We start from the raw sequence: 17,667 nt of genomic DNA on the forward strand, positions 1-17,667 counted from the left end.
CAGTAATTCTACTGAATTTCATACTGAGTTACCATATACGTGTTTCAAAAAAGCCGCAGCAGTAAAAGTTTTCTTCTTTCATTCTAACAGAGAGAGCGGCTAAGTGAAATCCCCCTTGCTTTTAAATGTTTGCTTTTAATTTCCATGACAACTGAATCATTACAATTGTCATGTTTCAGGTCTGATAAGATTACAACAGACTTCAGTAGGTCTTTTATTGTCACTGGAAACAATAGAGTTGATGAAGCTGAGGTCTTGAGCTTCATGGAAAGTTAGTCAACAGTAAGAGTAAAAGTACTTTTCTCCAAAAGACAATAAATATAATCAGTAATTCTTGGAGAACACAAAGATATGTTTGCCATGAAGAGCGAGATGCAGGTCCCATGTACACTCATAAAGACTGAAATGAAATATATGGCTGAGGCACAAGAAAACCTAAGTGATAATGTAATACCTAAAGCAGAAAATTCATTTTGCTCTGATTATAATGAGACAAAATGTTTACAGAATGATTTCATGCAGCATGACAGTATCTTTGGCCAAGAACTCCATAATATAAAAATTGATCCAGTTGCACAGACAAACTGGAGGTGTGAGAATGTTCCGAAAGTGGAGATGAATTCTCAAGATTCCACTTCTTTCATTAAAATTGAACAGCAGCACACTCACATTGTGAAGATAGAATGGCCACATATGACTGAGCATAATCATATAGTAAAGACTGAGAGATCATGGCCTGGTCAGGATGCAATTTCTCAACTTGATAGTGATAATGAATTTTATTGGAACTGCCAAGACGATACTTATGAAGTAAAGACGCAGTATGCAAAAGGACCAGAGACTTCTGAGGTCAAGCATGAAGATCACTCTGGTCAAGGCGTTGGTTCTGCAGTAGAGTCAGAGCAGACAAAATCACACACTCAGTCCACAATAATGGAGCACTTGAAGGCACAGAGTGTATCACAGCAGGTGGAGTGGAATTGCAGAAAAAATAAAGATATATCAGCATGCATATCATCACCTGAACTTCAAGATGTGGATGTTGCTGGATGTAAAAGTACACAGGTGACGGATATTGTGACTGAAAGTCCTCAGCAAAAGAGAAATGTAAATTTGACAGAAGCTAGCATCAGTACTGAGTCAGAAAAACACCACCCTAGGGATTTTGAATCTGATAAGTGCAAAGTGTGTATGTCTTCATTCCATTTCTCATGCTTGCACAAAAAACACATGTCACACCACACTGGTAAAACTCAAAAGTGCAGAGTATGTAAAGCTGCTTTCAAAAGATCAGAGAGACCTCATCAGTGCAGTTTATGTAAAGCTGCCTTCAAAACATCATCCAATTTGAAAAGTCATATGCTGGTTCACAGTAACAAGAAATCTCACCAGTGCAATGTGTGTAAAACTGCATTTAAAACATTATCAGAAGTTAAAAAACATATGCTTGTTCACAGTGATCAGAAGCCTCAAAAGTGCAGTGTGTGTAAAGCTGCATTTAAAAGATTATCAGAATTGAAAAGTCATATGCTTGTTCACAGTGATCAGAAGCCTCAAAAGTGCAGTGTGTGTAAAGCTGCATTTAAAAGATTATCAGATTTGAAAAATCATATGCTGGTTCACAGTGATCAGAAGTCTCATAAGTGCAGTGTGTGTAAAGCTGCATTTAAAAGATTACATAATTTGAAAAATCATATGCCGGTTCACAGTGATCAGAAGCCTCATAAGTGCAGTGTGTGTAAAGCTGCATTTAAAAGATTATCAGAAGTTAAAAGTCATATGCTGGTTCACAGTGATCAGAAGCCTCAAAAGTGCAGTGTGTGTAAAACTGCATTTAAAACATTATCAGAAGTTAAAAAACATATACTTGTTCACAGTGATCAGAAGCCTCAAAAGTGCAGTGTGTGTAAAGCTGCATTTAAAAGATTATCAGAATTGAAAAGTCATATGCTTGTTCACAGTGATCAGAAGCCTCAAAAGTGCAGTGTGTGTAAAGCTGCATTTAAAAGATTATCAGATTTGAAAAATCATATGCGGGTTCACAGTGATCAGAAGTCTCATAAGTGCAGTGTGTGTAAAGCTGCATTTAAAAGATTATACAATTTGAAAAATCATATGCCGGTTCACAGTGATCAGAAGCCTCATAAGTGCAGTGTGTGTAAAGCTGCATTTAAAAGATTATCAGAATTGAAAAGTCATATGCTTGTTCACAGTGATCAGAAGCCTCATAAGTGCAGTGTGTGTAAAGCTGCATTTAAAAGATTACACAATTTGAAAAATCATATGGTGGTTCACTGAACAGAAGCCTCAAGAGTGCATTTAAAAGATCATACACTTTGAAACGACATATGCAGGTTCTCAGGGATGAGAAGCTCACCAGTGCAGAGTTTGTAAAGCTGTATTTGAATCATTATCCTATTTGAAACAACATAGGCAAATCCACAGAAACAAGAAACCTTACCATTGCAGCATATGTAAAGCTGCCTTAAAAAAATCCGATGCTTTGAAACAGTACATGCAGGTTCACATTGATAAGCCTCACAAGTGCAGTGTGTGTAACATTGCCTTCAAAAGTTTATTTCATTTGAAACAGCATATGCAGGTCCACAGAAATAACAAATCTTACCGTTGAAGTGTGTGTTAATCTGCTTTTAACTTCTTTAATTGGTTTGAAAAGACACAATCTAATTCATAATTATGTTGAATCTTACCAGTGCAATGTATGTCAAGCTTTTTTTAGACCTTTTTCTACTTTCAAAAGACATAAGGTGAGTCACAATGATTCTAAACCTCACCAGTTTGTGATGTGTCTAAAGTTGCTTTCAAGTCCTCACCTTCTTAGAAAATGCACATGCTAATCTACAGTGATGTGTCAAGTGCATTGTGTGTAAAGCTGCTTTGAGGTGTGCATCTACTTTAAAAACACAAATGATGACCTATGATGGTGTTTGCTGTTACCCGTGCATGCTATGTAAAGCTGCTTTGAAGTTCTTATCAAGTCATCATCCTTGTAAAATTTGAAAAGCTGATTTTAGATGATCTATTTTGAAAACAGGAAGGCTGATCCCTAGAGGTGTTAACCTTCCTAGTGCTATATTTGTAATGCTGGGATTAGGTCATTCAATTTCAAACAACACATGCTCATTTGTTGCTGTGTTACACCTCACCAGTGCCGTTTGTGTAAAGCTGTTTCAGGTCATTTCTTTGGTTTAAAATATGACATTGGGATTCACTGTGATCCTAAGCCTCCTCAGTTCAGTTGAAGAGACTATTTGAGAGCAGTGTATTTGAAAATGCATATAATAAGCTACAGAGATGAGAGATGTTAAACCTTACCTCTGCAGTGTGTGTAAAGCTGCTTTAAGGGACTTGTACTCCCATCAGATACAGGTATCACCTGGCTGTTAGAAATCAGCAATGATTAAAATTTGTAGCTGTTTAAAGTATATCATATTGACACATACAGGTATATTCAACTTTTTTGTATTATTTAGTCACAGCTAATGTGCTAAAATTAAAGAATGGGAGCTGGGGTTGTGTGTGTGTGGGAGAAGAAAATAGTAATTGATGGAAAGGAAGTCAGACAGTTAAAGGGGGAAAATAATAATTTATGTTGAGGCACTCCTCTTAGTTTTCTATTGTTGAATTTTCCTTGTATTTATTTTCTTCTTGATTGTTCTGTCTTTATTTCTCTTTCAAATTATTTGTTTTGCTGCAAAATAAAGTTCTCCATATAACCTTTGTTGAAACAGAAAGTATTACTTTTTATTTAAAGTATCAAATACAGTGGGTTTTTGATATAGGCAGCTGTCCGGTGGCTCAACGGTTAGCGCCTGTCACCAATGCAGTGAAGGTTGGCTGCCCAGAGTTCATTTCTAGTCTCGGGCACGCTGTTCTTTCTCTCCACGTGGCATCTGTTTACAGGGCTGGCTGCTTGCCGTAATATAGCCTCAGTTGCTGGCACGGTGTAAAACACCAATTTCCCTCCTCTCCCCTTTAGATATAGTGATTTACATTTATTGCATGGACACTGTTTTACTGATTTTTAACAAAAATTTAATGTTTGCAGAGTAGTGCGATTGACATAGACCTAATAAAGGCAAAATGTTTTTGTATAAAATGTTTTTTGGCTTCCTGATTCTTTTTGGTTATCATAATTGATGGCACGATAATTGCAATCTGTTTTTTTTAGTGAGTTTTATTACATTGTGTAACCCTTGATATGCATATGAAGATCCTGTTCCTACTGTAGGATAAATTACTCCAAATGAGTGAATAATTTACATCTGCAAGTAAGAATTTCTTATTCTGAATTAATTGAGAAAATTTATGTTTGCAGTGTTCATAAAATGAAACAGTTTTCAGCAGATACATTGTTTTGCTTTGTTTGACTTTTATGATAAAAACATGACATTCTCAGTTCTAGTTTATGAGAGCATGAATTTGCAGGCTTTTTTTTTTGAGATATTTTGCAATGAATATGTTGGGCTGGTGTTCATTAAATAAAATATCAAATGCAATGTGAATGATTTTTTTATTTGATAAACGGTTATTAATAAAAACATTTCATGAAAATTACTTATTGAACTCCAAGGAGTTGTCATTAAGCAATAGCAGAGAAGAAGAGAGAATGAATGAAAGAAGGAAATAAAAAGTAAATACAAATGTCACATCTTCATCCTGCGTGTGACATTTTTTTTAGACATAGCTATAAGCACTCTTAAAAAATTAACCATTATTATTATTAGCGATTCACGTGGTCTTGTTACTATAGCAAGGCTCATATGTATGTTATGTATGTTATGTATGTGTGTGCGATTTATACATGCATATGTTGTAGGTTGATAAGTAAGGATACACTAGCCTTGACCACCTCTTGAGTAGATGGAGAGTTCAAAAGCCTCTTGAATATATAGTTATATCAAAATTCCACTGGAACTTTTTGTAGAAAAGCAAAAGTTGATTTTCATGAAAGTCCAGCGGTGTGAGTGGAAACAGGTGAGAGCTTATGCGCTAAGGAGGGGGAAACAGTAGCTGTCTGCTTTATGTCCTGTCTCCTTTCCCAATCAATTTGCAGGTGTCGCCTTAAAACAGCGCAGACGAACTCGAGCTGGTTTCATTTTGCCAGTCCTGAATGTTTGCCTTATTTCTTTTGCAGATGTACTGCAAATGTCTATAACGTTTGCATTCCTTAGCTGGCTATATCCTTCTAGATACTTAATTTACAAATGAATGGAGGTAGAATTATAAATTACAGTTAAAGGTTTCAACTTTTGTGACCTGACTGCTTTGTCGTCTGGTAATAGTTTTCTTTACATGCAGCTGTACCGCATGGTTATTGAACTCCAGTGTGGATTACAATCTTACTGGTTCAATCACTGGTCGGACAGGTGAATGGATCAACTCCTGCTTTGCAACAATTGGGGACTTCGTTTATTAGAAGAGTAAAAAATGGGACATTTGCCCTAGACACGATGAACCACTTTCACTGCCACTTTAGCTGTGTCCTCTTGGCTATGGAAACCCGTACCCTTGTACTCTTCTACTTTTAATATTTTACATTTTAGCATCAGCGCTCATTTTCATTAAACACAGTGGACACAATGGTACCCTTCGTCTCCCAGTTCCTAGGGTGGGTCTAAGTTGATATCAATACATTCAAGCTCTGGTTCGGGAAATTCCTGTTGTTCGAATCCCCGCAAGATATGGTGTACCTTATCTCTCAGCACGAGACCACGAGTTATAAACAGAGCCCCGCAGCATTTCATCAGCGTGAAGTGTGTGATCAAAATCATAACTACATTTACAGTTTGTTTCTTTCAGTTTCATCCATGTTGCAAGTATTAAGTCGTGGGGAATACCTTTTATATACAGAAGCTCTGTGCAGCACGAGTATAACCTCGAGCAGGTGAGACAAGCAGCAGCTCCAAACCTTTGTCTTCCAGGTCCTGACGGGTGGGCTGTATACTCCGACATACAAAGTCAGGTTGGTTGATTTTTATGAGTCGGTGGGTGGTCAGTGATAAGTCTTGTCTTTCAACTAAATGCAAGAATGTTTATTGCGCTCCGCTGGGCAGAAAGGAAAAAAAAAAAAGAAGAAAATCGGTGCGTAGAAATGATGTGGGTTTGTCCCCCGTGTATCAAGTAGGAAATGCAGACAAGAGTGATCTAATCACATGATATACTACCTATCTAGATGTGATGGACTCGCGCGCGTGCGTGCACGAGTTTACCTGTGCGTTTGTCTCCATTTATTTTATCGATCCATGCGTTTTTGAGTATTTGTTTATTTGGCTGATAGCTGACATCTTAACTGTTAGAAGCATTTGGAAGTAGTGATACAACCCATGAGCCAGATTGTTGTGTGTTTGTGTTTCACATCTCTTGTATATTTATTAAAGTTTGTTTCTTGCTGTACTTTGTCTCGCACGTCAGGACTTTTATTCGGGGGAAGATTAGGAGTGTGGGACTGGTGAGTGATGTGGTGACAGTTTAGTTGACTAGCGTGTGACGACAGGGACTTTGTTTATTCCGCAATGCGATGGTGCGAAACTTGTGGAGGTGGTCAGGCGCGGTGTTGGGTTATTATTTGTGGAGGAGATTTGATGAGACACCCGTTATTCATCTCGAGACCTGGCCAGGCCCTTCTCCTGCCCCCGTTATGTCCGTTAAGGGACATCAATCTTGTGTCGGAAGGCCTAATAATCGGGAGGTTACATGCCGACAAGGGGCACTCACGACACCCGAGTTTTTGTTCTTTCTCTCTAACACACACATACACGGTCTCTCTCTCTAACACACACATACACGGTCTCTCTCTCTAACACATACACACCCATACACGGTCTCTCTCTCTCTCTAACACACACACATACACACACATACACGGTCTCTCTCTCTCTAACACACACATACACGGTCTCTCTCTCTCTCGTACACTGCACCTCACACTCTGAACACGTGTACAATACAACTCATCATCGACAAGACCTGATCACACGGATCTCTGTCCTGCCGACAGCAGTGATTCTGCGCTTTTCTCTGACACACTAGCATGACTAATTAATAAGAGATAGCTGACATAGTCATGCTGACGACCTCCCCCTGTTGATAACAAATATTAGATACCACACAACATACATACATAATACAACATACACAATAGTATCTACCTCGCAACTTACATACATAATCCACATGAACGCTCAGATGACAGGCATCATGACTATCACGATGACAGTTGTGAAAGACAATTACGGACAAGATAGCAGATATGATCATGGAGGTATACTAGATGTACCCGTGAAATGGATGAGATGTACGATGTGTTATGTCACCAACATTTGTATTGCATTTCTCTCCTACACAACTCGTGTTCCTTTCGCTGGACAAGTCAGCGCGACCGGTTCGTTTCTCGTGTAATGTGTGAAACTAAGAAGCTTTTTCTCTCTCCTCGCCGACACACACATGGACACCAAGAGCCAGCACGGGGCCCCGGGGTAGACGATGTCTCCGGGGTCCTAGTAATTTTAATCATCAATTATTTCTCCAGTATATAATAACATGCTTACCATTCGATTGTCACTATCTAAATTTCATTCAGTACCGTAATATAGACTGTAAACACTAGGACACGTGCACTAGGACCTACATCACTACTACAACACTATAGTTGTTTACACGTGAGTGGTTAATAAATGAGAAAAAATAACGGTAAATGACCAAACCTGTAGTACTCCACTCCAAAAAAATCCCCAGGAAGAATGTTACGCCAACCTTTCTTTAAAAGACAAGGAAAAGAACGAAAAACTTATGGGTAAACCCCTTGTCCCCTCATTCTCCTCAGGCACACACACACACTTCACTAAAGTAACTTTTCCCTCCGCCTGCACCCTCCCCAGCTTTTATAGGATTCAGACACGCTCGAGTCACCGTACAGCTCGGCGACGGCGCTACACTATGGCATGAGATGAATGCTGGGATGAGGGAAGCCATCACCTCGCCCTTCGTGGCAGGCCGGACACCAAGAAATATGCTCCGTGGGGTGTAATAGGCCCTGGTACACACCAGTCTGCCAAACTTTGCATCGTGCGGACATAACCTACAAACGTTTGGACTTTGAGATTAGTGAATGTAGTCATCGACGTCATTATCATCATCGGCAGCAGCCGTCCATCATCCATTTGCTTTGAAGATTAATGCTTTGATAAATATCTTGAAGTTCTCAAAGTTTGACAAAGAGAAGATAGCTTAGCGCATCCAGACTAAGTAGTGAAGTATATCTTGTATAAAGAATGTCGTGATGAGTGTGTGAGACATCCAGTCTACCAACTCTTCAGCAACTTTGGCAGGAATATTTCTACCGGATTGAGTGCAGCAGACTTCCGAGGGTGTTTTAATATCATTTAAGACACTAGACTGGAAGTAGCTGAGGTCCTGTGTACAGCTTCATGAGAAGTAAACCAGAAGTAAGAGTGAAAGTACTTGAACAAATTGTCAATGGGTTTAATCCAGTGATGCCCAACCTTTTTCGGCCTGCGGGCCATATCCATTTCGGACAGCCGTGTTGCGGGCCACTTCACCGCAAAAATACACAAAGGAAAAAAAAATAGAGCAGATACCATTTTTTTTATTAGAAACAAGTTGTACTTACCATTAATTATGTAGTAATTAGTGGGATATTTGAAGTTGTTTTCCCGAAACCAACTTCTGAATGTCCGGCGTCATCGTAGAGACACCAAGTCGGAGCACTGAATCGAAATGTTCGTCCATCGAAAAAAAGATTGGGAAACGCCACTAACATGCCGATTTCTTGCACTGTGGGCAGAAATTTCGCGGGCCGGATGGCACCGCGTCGCGGGCCGGATATGGCCCGCGGGCCGTAGGTTGTGCATCCCTGGTCCAAAGTAACGAACATTATTTCGTTGGATTTTTTTTTTTGTTATTTTTTTATTTTTTTGTTTAAATTCAGCCTGAACGCCCAAATCTTCAGTGCAGAGGTAAGAGAGAGAGAAAAAAAAAGAAGTCTCTAGCTGTAAACAGGTCGGGGTAATCCAAGTACATGAGTCACACCCACAAAAAGCCGACTGTCACCCTACGGGATGCCGTGACCTTTTGTCGGGTCTGTGTCGAGGATTGTCGAGCTGTCTGTCGTGTCTTGTGATAAACAACCAGAAATCTTTGGCTTTTGCTACTACTGGTGGGAAAGGAAAAACATACAACTAAAGAGGAGAGGAGAAAATATTTTGAAATCCTCCATTATTCACTACAAGGAGTGACACGTACCATTCCCGTATCTATCCCGTCAGTGGAAGTCTGTGAAGGTATGTGTCAGGTCAAGTCGTGGACAGGTAGGCAAGAAAAACAACCTTTCTCTTTCCATTAGCTCTCTATTGTAGTGAAAACAGTTTCAGTACATTTACAGCTGTGTTTTCATATAAATGCTAGTATAGGTATGCAGTATTTTCTGGCTGTACTTTACTTTCTCTACGTTTCTGTCCTTACATGCTTGTATTCATTTGCTGTCAAAAGTTTTCGTGATTTATATCCCGAACTTCCCCTCTTGTTTGTCACGGTAGTGAGCTTAGATGTTCGGTTCTAAGGAAGAGAAGTGTTTTATCAGTGAATTTTGTGTCTGGTGGCTTGTCTGCATGCCTGTGAGTTTGAGTATATGTGTGTCGGTGACTGTATATGATTAGCATAAGAAGTCAGGGTAACAACGCGAATTGACTAAGTAAACATTCTAAGGAAGGTAACAATGAGTGAACAGCACCTATACGATGACTTTTGCAGAAATGGAAGATATTTGTCACCAGGATGTAGCTGGAGACAGTCACCAACTGCCTGCAGTCCCTCCAAGCGAGGAGGAAGAGTACTGCGCACTCATGTTGTCAGACGGCAAGATGAGCTGGGAGGATGTGTACCACGTGACTTTTCTCACAGTGTTTCCTGCTGTCTTCTTTGTGCTGGCCATCGTCCTCATGCATGTGTACAATGATTGACATATTCTGTACACTGTTGACAGACGCTTTTTTCAGAACATTTTTAATTAATTAATCTTAGAAAAACCGAAAAATCAATGCATCATTTACACAAAAAATACACATTTTCTTTTTCTCGTAAAAAACGAAACATACATTGGCATTTAACAGAAATGTACGCACCAAGCAACATTTGATTTTTATCTTTATGTAATTAAATATTTTCCAGATTCCTCAATGTATTATCAGTCTTCTCCTGATGTCACTGACCGTTATTCTCTGGAGTTACAGTGATCACCCTTTACAGCGACTCCTCGCTTTGTTCTTCCTTCTACATCTTTGTGATTGTTTTGCGATCTTGTTCAGTTTATTGAGTTTGCCTTTGGCTGAGATATTGTATAAATTCTCAGTTATTATTAAAAACACAATATAGTAGAAGCTGGAATGTTTTTTTCTGGTTTTATCTCTTTTTTACTCTCTCTCTTACCCGTTTTCTGATATGCCCTACCTCTTGTCTCTTCTTGTGTATTGAACGAATGTGCGTCGAGAATGAAATGAGATTTCAAATAAATGTATTGACACAGTGAATAAAATTGTGTTAAAATATCATAAATCTGAGATACAACCATGTAAAGAAAACTGTACATTTCTTCATAAAATGTCCATGCAAAAATATTTAGAACACAATAAAACCTGTAAGAAAAAAAAAATTACACCAAACTGCATCCTTTCCTACATTTAAGCCCCCTTTCTTTAGAAAACTTTTAAATAGCACAGAGTGTGATGTAATCTCAACAATGCTTAAAATAGCAACATGCATGTAGGTGAGTTAGTCATTTCTCGGGATCAGGTGTAAACCGCGTGCACGTGGAAAATCGTGACCAGCACGATCGACCCAAAACATTTCGGTCGAAAAAAACTCGGAGATGTCAGACTATTTGTGTCTGCGGCACACCACAAGCTGGGCAGTCGGAATTGTAAAAATAATGTTGTTATTGCTGGTGAGAGTAGCTCCAGTTCACATAAACCTTGGCTGGAGTATCGCCATTGACTGTGAACAGTGTAAACAGTAGGCGGTGACCAGCAAAGACTGACACCTCTTGTTCACAACTCTCACTCAAGACATGTGTATGTGAGATGTGTATATACAGGTCCCCAAACAAAGTTAATCCACTGTGTTTGTTCGATTATCTTTAGGATTTCCTAAAAAAGTACAAACTAACTGCATTAGAGTTTTGAAAAGAACATTCGGCAACAACACATTGTCTGTATTCTTTTACCGAGGATTGCATCTTTCCTCTTTGAATTTTTTTTTAAAAACATAGTCACATAGGTTAACAGACATTTTAAGAATACATACATCTGCCTAGAGAAACCAGCAAAGTAAACAGAAAAGTATGAGGGTTGTTTTTTTTTTACTCCCCATCTCACACAAATCAAGCAATCGGCATATTTCCTCTTCGAATTTAACTGATGCAGACGACTCTATTTTTATAAATATTCCCTTTCATCACTTCCTGGTTTCTCGACAAATCCAGATGTGATTCAGAAAAAAATTAATATCATATTTATCGTGCATCTTTGTCATAAAATACCACCGAATATATTTTTGTGAGACTAGATGCTCTATTTTCAGCAATTTTCGCCGAGCGCTCGTGATGTCCTTTAATTTTAGCAAAACTAGCTTTGATAGTCTTTGCCTGGAAAAAACAAGATTCAAGATTCTTTATTTTGTCACCCTCTAACGGATTTTGAGATATGAAAAATATATCCATACATGTTCACACACATTCCTATCTCTACAAATAGTATCTATTATTCACATACACACTTTGTGGTTGGTTAATGGCAGCTAATAAAAACAAACTTACAGCAGCTGCAACAACAACAACAACAACAACAACAACAACAACAACAACAACAACAACAACAACAGAATATAAAAAAAGAAAAAAAAGGAAACAAACTAATTCTTTCCATCATCCACTCATTCCTTTCTTCTTCCAGCCTTCTCGTATGTAAATATGTTTTTATTCTCTCTCACTGTCCTTCACAGACATTCTGTGTTCTTTGTAATTTTTACAAGCACACATTCATCTAATCTCATACAAACAAACAAACAAACAAACAAACAAACAAACAAACAAAAAATAGTGTTTGTCGTTACAGTAAATGATTACATACTGTCAGTTGTTGTTTAAATGGACATGCGACTTTTCTGGGAGGGTAGTGTTACTGACTCGACACCTTCATTTTTACCTGCGCCGTTTTATACCCACTTCAGCAACGGAGCGTCGCTCTTCGGGAAGGTGGGAACAGACTACACCTGCATACTCACAGTTTGTGATACGGAAATGAAGGTCTTAAAACAGCGAAAAAAACTTAATGTGAGTGTGGTCCATGATAGAAAGCAGTCCGCGGTTGTCGCTCTCCTAAAATGTTCATTGTGGATGATGGTCGAGACCATTTCTTATTATTGATGTCATCTGGTGGTCCCTCCAACAAATTTTTAACTTCTTTTTGGTTAAAAAAATTGTTTTTGACTGTTACAAGGAATCGTCAAGCATGGGAACTATTTCAGTTTTTCTGTATACACGATTCTTGGTGAAGGAGAGAAAAGCTTCATTAAAACCTGACAATAGAATTTTCTATAAAATCTAGAAATAAACAAACAGAAATAATAATAATAAAAAAAATCTGAAACAATTATAAAGAAAATAGGAGACAGCATTTTAAGATTCATTTAGCTTAGTATTGAAAGTGCGAACCATTAGAACGAAACATGTCGCAAACACCTGATGGGTCGTGACCTTACCTGAACATGGCAATGGCCTTGACCCTGACCCACTGACGAACACGTGTTCACCAGATGACTGGTCAGGAACAAAACAGCCCACGTGATTTGCAAACAACAACACAAATTACATCACCACAGGTGCTGCTGGATGAGACCAATCGCTTTGGGACCGTCCTTGCGAAAATGTCGAAGTCCAGAAGATTCGACAGCCGGACATCTTGTTTAGACGAAATCAGCTTTTGGAGGAACCTTTCATCGATAATCAGTCCTAGAGGGTATTATTTTTATTTTTTAATTTATTAATAATTTTTATAATTTATTTAAGTTTTGCCTGACAAGAAATAACACTTTCTACAGCTTCTGATTTATTCCGCATCCAAAATTTGAGGTCTTCATGCTACTGACCCATGTTTAACGAAGCAAATATTTATTTAGTGTTTGTGCTTGTTACTATATAATTTTATGTTGTTTATAGTGTAATTATATAATTTTTTGTTCTGGGAGCTACTTCGGTTAAATTAGATATTTTAAGTCTTCGAGATCCTGCCTTCCTAGTATTGTAAGAAAGTTAAGAACAAATCTTGTGTTCGCCGGTTGTCATTTCGACATTTTTTCCAAATATTTTAAGCGCTGACCAGCGAATGTCAACATATTCCCAGGAAACTAGAGAATGAGAATTTTATTAGCTTCATGCGTCGAAAAAAAATTTTTTAATGTCCAATGAATTTTAGCAAAGCAATCACTCATGCAGGATGGACACAGGGGTCTGATGTTTCTCATTTTTGTCGTGTTCGTGGGTCTCCTCTTGGTCTCTGCTTCTTTTGTGACGATTTACCACTCATCTGAATGGTTCTTTGTTTGAGCAGAGAAAAGGTTTTTGTCTATGAGATCTGTTCTATCACTGGACCTTTGGTGTGGACAGGAGCAGTTGCAGCCTACAATGCGGTTTTCAGATGAACTGTGCACGTTGGGAACAGCTTTTCCTATTCATTCTATGCTTGTTGCGTGCGTACGTGTCTGTCTGTGTGTATTTTTTCTGTAAAGTGCCATGAGCACAGAGGACTGGGATATGGCGCTGTATAAGTACATATTATTATTATTATTATTATTATTATTATTATTATTATTATTATTATTATTATTATTATTATTATTATTATTATTATTATTATTAGATGGGTATACGCAATCTCTCTCTCTCTCACACACACACATATCTCTAAAGTTCTGTTGCTGAATTAGCGGCGAAATTTTAGCAGTGACTTGTTTCATTTCAGGAAGGACTCGTGGACAAGAACATGGTAAACAACAATAACAAATATTCACAAGTCACGCTTCGATCGACACAGTATCCTCTTATTTCACACTTTCCTCTCCTACAACAAGCGTGTGGGAAGTTGTCTTGTAGTTCACCACAGCAAGTTTCGATCCAGAGTTAAATTCGAATTTCTTCCGTCAGAATTTTGACACCATGTCTGAACTCGTGGTGGACCCTCTTCCACACTGTCACAACTCCAGCAACTGCAGCGTTGACCACTACAGCGAGTTCGCCCTGTCTGTGACCATCTGGAAGTACGGGTCACCGACACTGTTGTTGGTGGGGACGATGGGTAACATGCTGTCCATCCTCGTGCTGAGTCGGAAACGGTTGCGGCAGCTGACCACCATGTTCTATCTGACCGTGCTGGCCATCGCTGACCTGGCCGTGCTGTACACCGGCCTCCTCCGTCTCTGGCTGGACAACGTCTTCGGGGAGTACCTCCGACTGCAGTCGGACTTCGCCTGCAAGTTCCACACCTTCATCGTCTACCTGGCACTGGACTTCTCTGTCTGGATTCTTGTCGCCGTCACGGTTGACCGATGTATCTGCGTATCGGCGCCTTTCGCCGCGCGGCGTTGGTGTACATTGAAGAACGCCCGCATCGTGGTATTCGTCATCCTTGTCGTCGACTTCCTCATCAACATGCACTACTTTTGGACTGTCGACATAATTTATAAGGGCACGCGCACCATCGCGGGCGATGACCAATTCACCTGCTACACCAGCGAGGACCTCGGCGAGGCTTTTTTCTTGGAGAAAGTCTGGCCCTGGCTTGACTTCGGGGTCGTCTGCTTCGTTCCTTTTGTCATCATGTTGATTTGCAACTGTCTCATCATTCGGCAGATCGTCTTATCCGCCAGGAACCTGCGGGTCCACCGCCTGCCAAAGAAGTCAGCTGCAGTTTCTGAACATTTGCCAGAGACTTCTAAGAAATCCTTTTTCTCGAGGAGTAAGTCGTTTGTGCGGCGGTTTAGAAACAGACAAATAGAAGTAGCAGACGTTCAAACGAAAAAAGAAGCAGATAAAAACGCAAGTGGGAAAGACTGTTGTGAAAACTCATCTGTTTCAGCAGCTCAGTCATCTGGAAATCGTGCGTCGTCCGAAACCAATCAAGCTGATCGAACAGTCAACCAAAGCTGCGCTGCTCGTCCAGCAACCGACCAGATGATGCTGATGCCAAATCATTCACGCGTGTCGTCGCTAACAACCCAAGCTGAAACGGGAAGAGGTGGGAGCTGTGAATGGACTTTACCTACTTCCGGTGGGACGTCATCTACTCCGAGAAACCTTTCTCTGAGACCAGGTCAGGATGAGTGCTCATGGCCAGCATGTGCCGACAGTTCCTCTGGCCTGGAAAAAGACGAGACATGTAGACAGACACACCTGACTGACGGTTCAGAAGCGGAGGATCAAGAGGCGAGCGCGGCTTCGTCGATAGGACAAGAAATAAAAAAAGATCCACTGCTGGAGCAACCGGCATCGTCCCCAGCAAGCAACACGCCACAAGACATAACAAAGCTCGATGTCTCAGCTCCGGAGCCAGATTACGTCATCAATGAAACGGCTAAAGGTTCAGGACAAGGCACAGCTGCACCCCGAATGCTACAAGTCCATCCACCATATCGACGCCAGCCACCCGCGTGGGACACTACCCGCAAGCGGTTGGGTGCCGCCCACAGCGTCACTTTGATGTTGCTAGCGGTCAACACACTCTTCTGGCTTCTCACTGCTCCTATCGTCGTCTTCGTCATCGGTTATCCCTACTGGCTGCCGGGTTCCTCCCAGCAAGAGAATGCTCGCATGGCCTTAGGGTGGGCCGTGGTCAACGTGCTGCAGTACACCAACAACACAGTGCACTTCTTCCTCTACTGCCTAACGGGACCCAGGTTCCGGGAGGAACTCATCGCCATGTTCCGTCGCGTGGGAAGTGTCAGGACGCTGAGCACCGTCAAGTAACGAGAATCTCGAGCCCATAGTCTCGCTTCTCATGCGCCACCTATTAGGGTTTATTTATTTATTTATTTATTTATTTTATTTTATTTTTATTTTTTTTGCTTTCGTTTTCGTGTCGTGGTGTGGACAGATGATGACAATTGTTTGCTGTGGCAGTTCTGGAAGTTATTCTCTCATTTAATTGCTCCTGCAGGTGGTGCTCGCAGTCTGAATAAAGAACGGTAATGAAAGTGATTTTTAAAAAGTCCTTTACAGTTATATGTCAAACAATTAATGTCTGTTTTGTACATTTACAGTGTAATGATTATTTGATGAAGCAGCTCGAAGAATTTATAGCGAGACCATCGGGAAGTTGGTCTTCGTTGTGATAGTGACCTCTTTCTCTTACCCTGACCCTTCACCTCTTTTTGTCACTTTTTAAAAATTTCTTTCATTATTGTAGCTTAGGCGTACGCTACATATTAATTTTATTCATTAAAAGAAAGCATTAAAACACCGATATATGATTTCGACATAATGAGACTATGTCATGAGAATTATTTTTGGTCCCATTGGGTCCAGTTTACTGGCGCAGCGTGCCAGCAAGCGAAATAAATTAATAAATTATAAAAAGAAATCCAAGAACGATTGTGATGACAGCTTTGGCTGATCCCGGATATATGGGCGGATACTGCATGAAGGTCACAGGTCAGGGAGGCTGCGATGAAGACAAAGAATTCTGTTGAATGACTCAAGGATGTACATTTATTAATCTTTCTCGGAATATGTCGTCCATAAATAATTTTTGTCATGACGTAAACAGTTGTTTGTTTGTTTTTACATCTATTGATTGAGTGACCATTGGCTGAGTGATCGACAAACACATGACTGTTTGTTTGATAGTTCGACTGACTATGCGGTGTGTGTGTGAGAGAGAGTGTGAGTGAGTAATATTTTGCTTACTTTTCTCTTGCATTTGTGTCACCGGCGTGTAATTTTTTTTTGCCTTATGCAAATCGAGGTGTTTATGTCTTTGTGTCACCATCATTAATGAATTTTCCACTATGTGCATACATTATATGATGTGTACATTTATATTTATGATTGGTATGACTTTAGTTGTAATTAGGTTGTCTGCAGACATTGAAGTTGACAGCAGCAGCAAAGCATTGCCATGCACCATATAACTCTTGCCTATTTTTCATCACTGTATACAGTTCTCTCCCAGCAACCTTTTTTATTTCCATTACATAATTTGAATATTTTGGATTATGTATACATATCTCTTGCATTTGCATCACCACTATCATGTTTTTATTCATTTAAATTGAGGAGTGTGTGTGTCTATAATTTGTGTCACCATCCCTTATAATTTGCTTTGTCATCAGTTGCATATATTGTGTGCCTTTCAAATGGACCAGATTGTGAGTTTATGTTTAACTTTGATACACCACTTCTCCAGTTATAATTGCTCATTTGATTATTCAAGCTTATCATGCAATCTTTTTCATTTGATTTTACTAATCCATGGTGGAAACAACTGTGCTTCAGTATGTACATAAAACATGATTATCAGGTAAATCAGGATTTTTTTTATTTTTCACTGTCGCAGTTAAAAATAAAAAAGATGACATTTG

General features: G+C 39.6%; 1 protein-coding gene and 1 long non-coding RNA gene across 2 annotated transcripts; both read left to right on the forward strand.

Annotated features, from left to right (window-relative positions):
- The first annotated feature begins 8,815 nt into the window (after positions 1–8,815).
- LOC112555379 lies at positions 8,816–10,418 on the forward strand. Its single transcript, XR_003097458.1, has 2 exons — positions 8,816–9,350; positions 9,793–10,418. It is a non-coding gene; the product is annotated as an uncharacterized LOC112555379 (long non-coding RNA).
- A 2,367-nt stretch (positions 10,419–12,785) lies between these two features.
- Positions 12,786–16,217, forward strand: LOC112554822. Its single transcript, XM_025222875.1, has 2 exons — positions 12,786–13,052; positions 14,055–16,217. Exon 2 carries the CDS (start codon positions 14,249–14,251, stop codon positions 16,052–16,054), a length of 1,806 nt encoding a protein of 601 aa, XP_025078660.1. The 5' UTR covers positions 12,786–13,052; positions 14,055–14,248; the 3' UTR covers positions 16,055–16,217.
- The last annotated feature ends 1,450 nt before the right edge of the window (positions 16,218–17,667 follow it).

This window comes from Pomacea canaliculata, linkage group LG14 (assembly GCF_003073045.1).
Source record: "Pomacea canaliculata isolate SZHN2017 linkage group LG14, ASM307304v1, whole genome shotgun sequence".
In the NCBI taxonomy this organism is placed as follows: domain Eukaryota; kingdom Metazoa; phylum Mollusca; class Gastropoda; order Architaenioglossa; family Ampullariidae; genus Pomacea; species Pomacea canaliculata.

Coding starts and splice junctions, on each gene's coding strand:
- LOC112554822 (XM_025222875.1), top strand. CDS start 14,249: ATGTCTGAACTCGTGGTGGACCCTCTTCCACACTGTCACAACTCCAGC.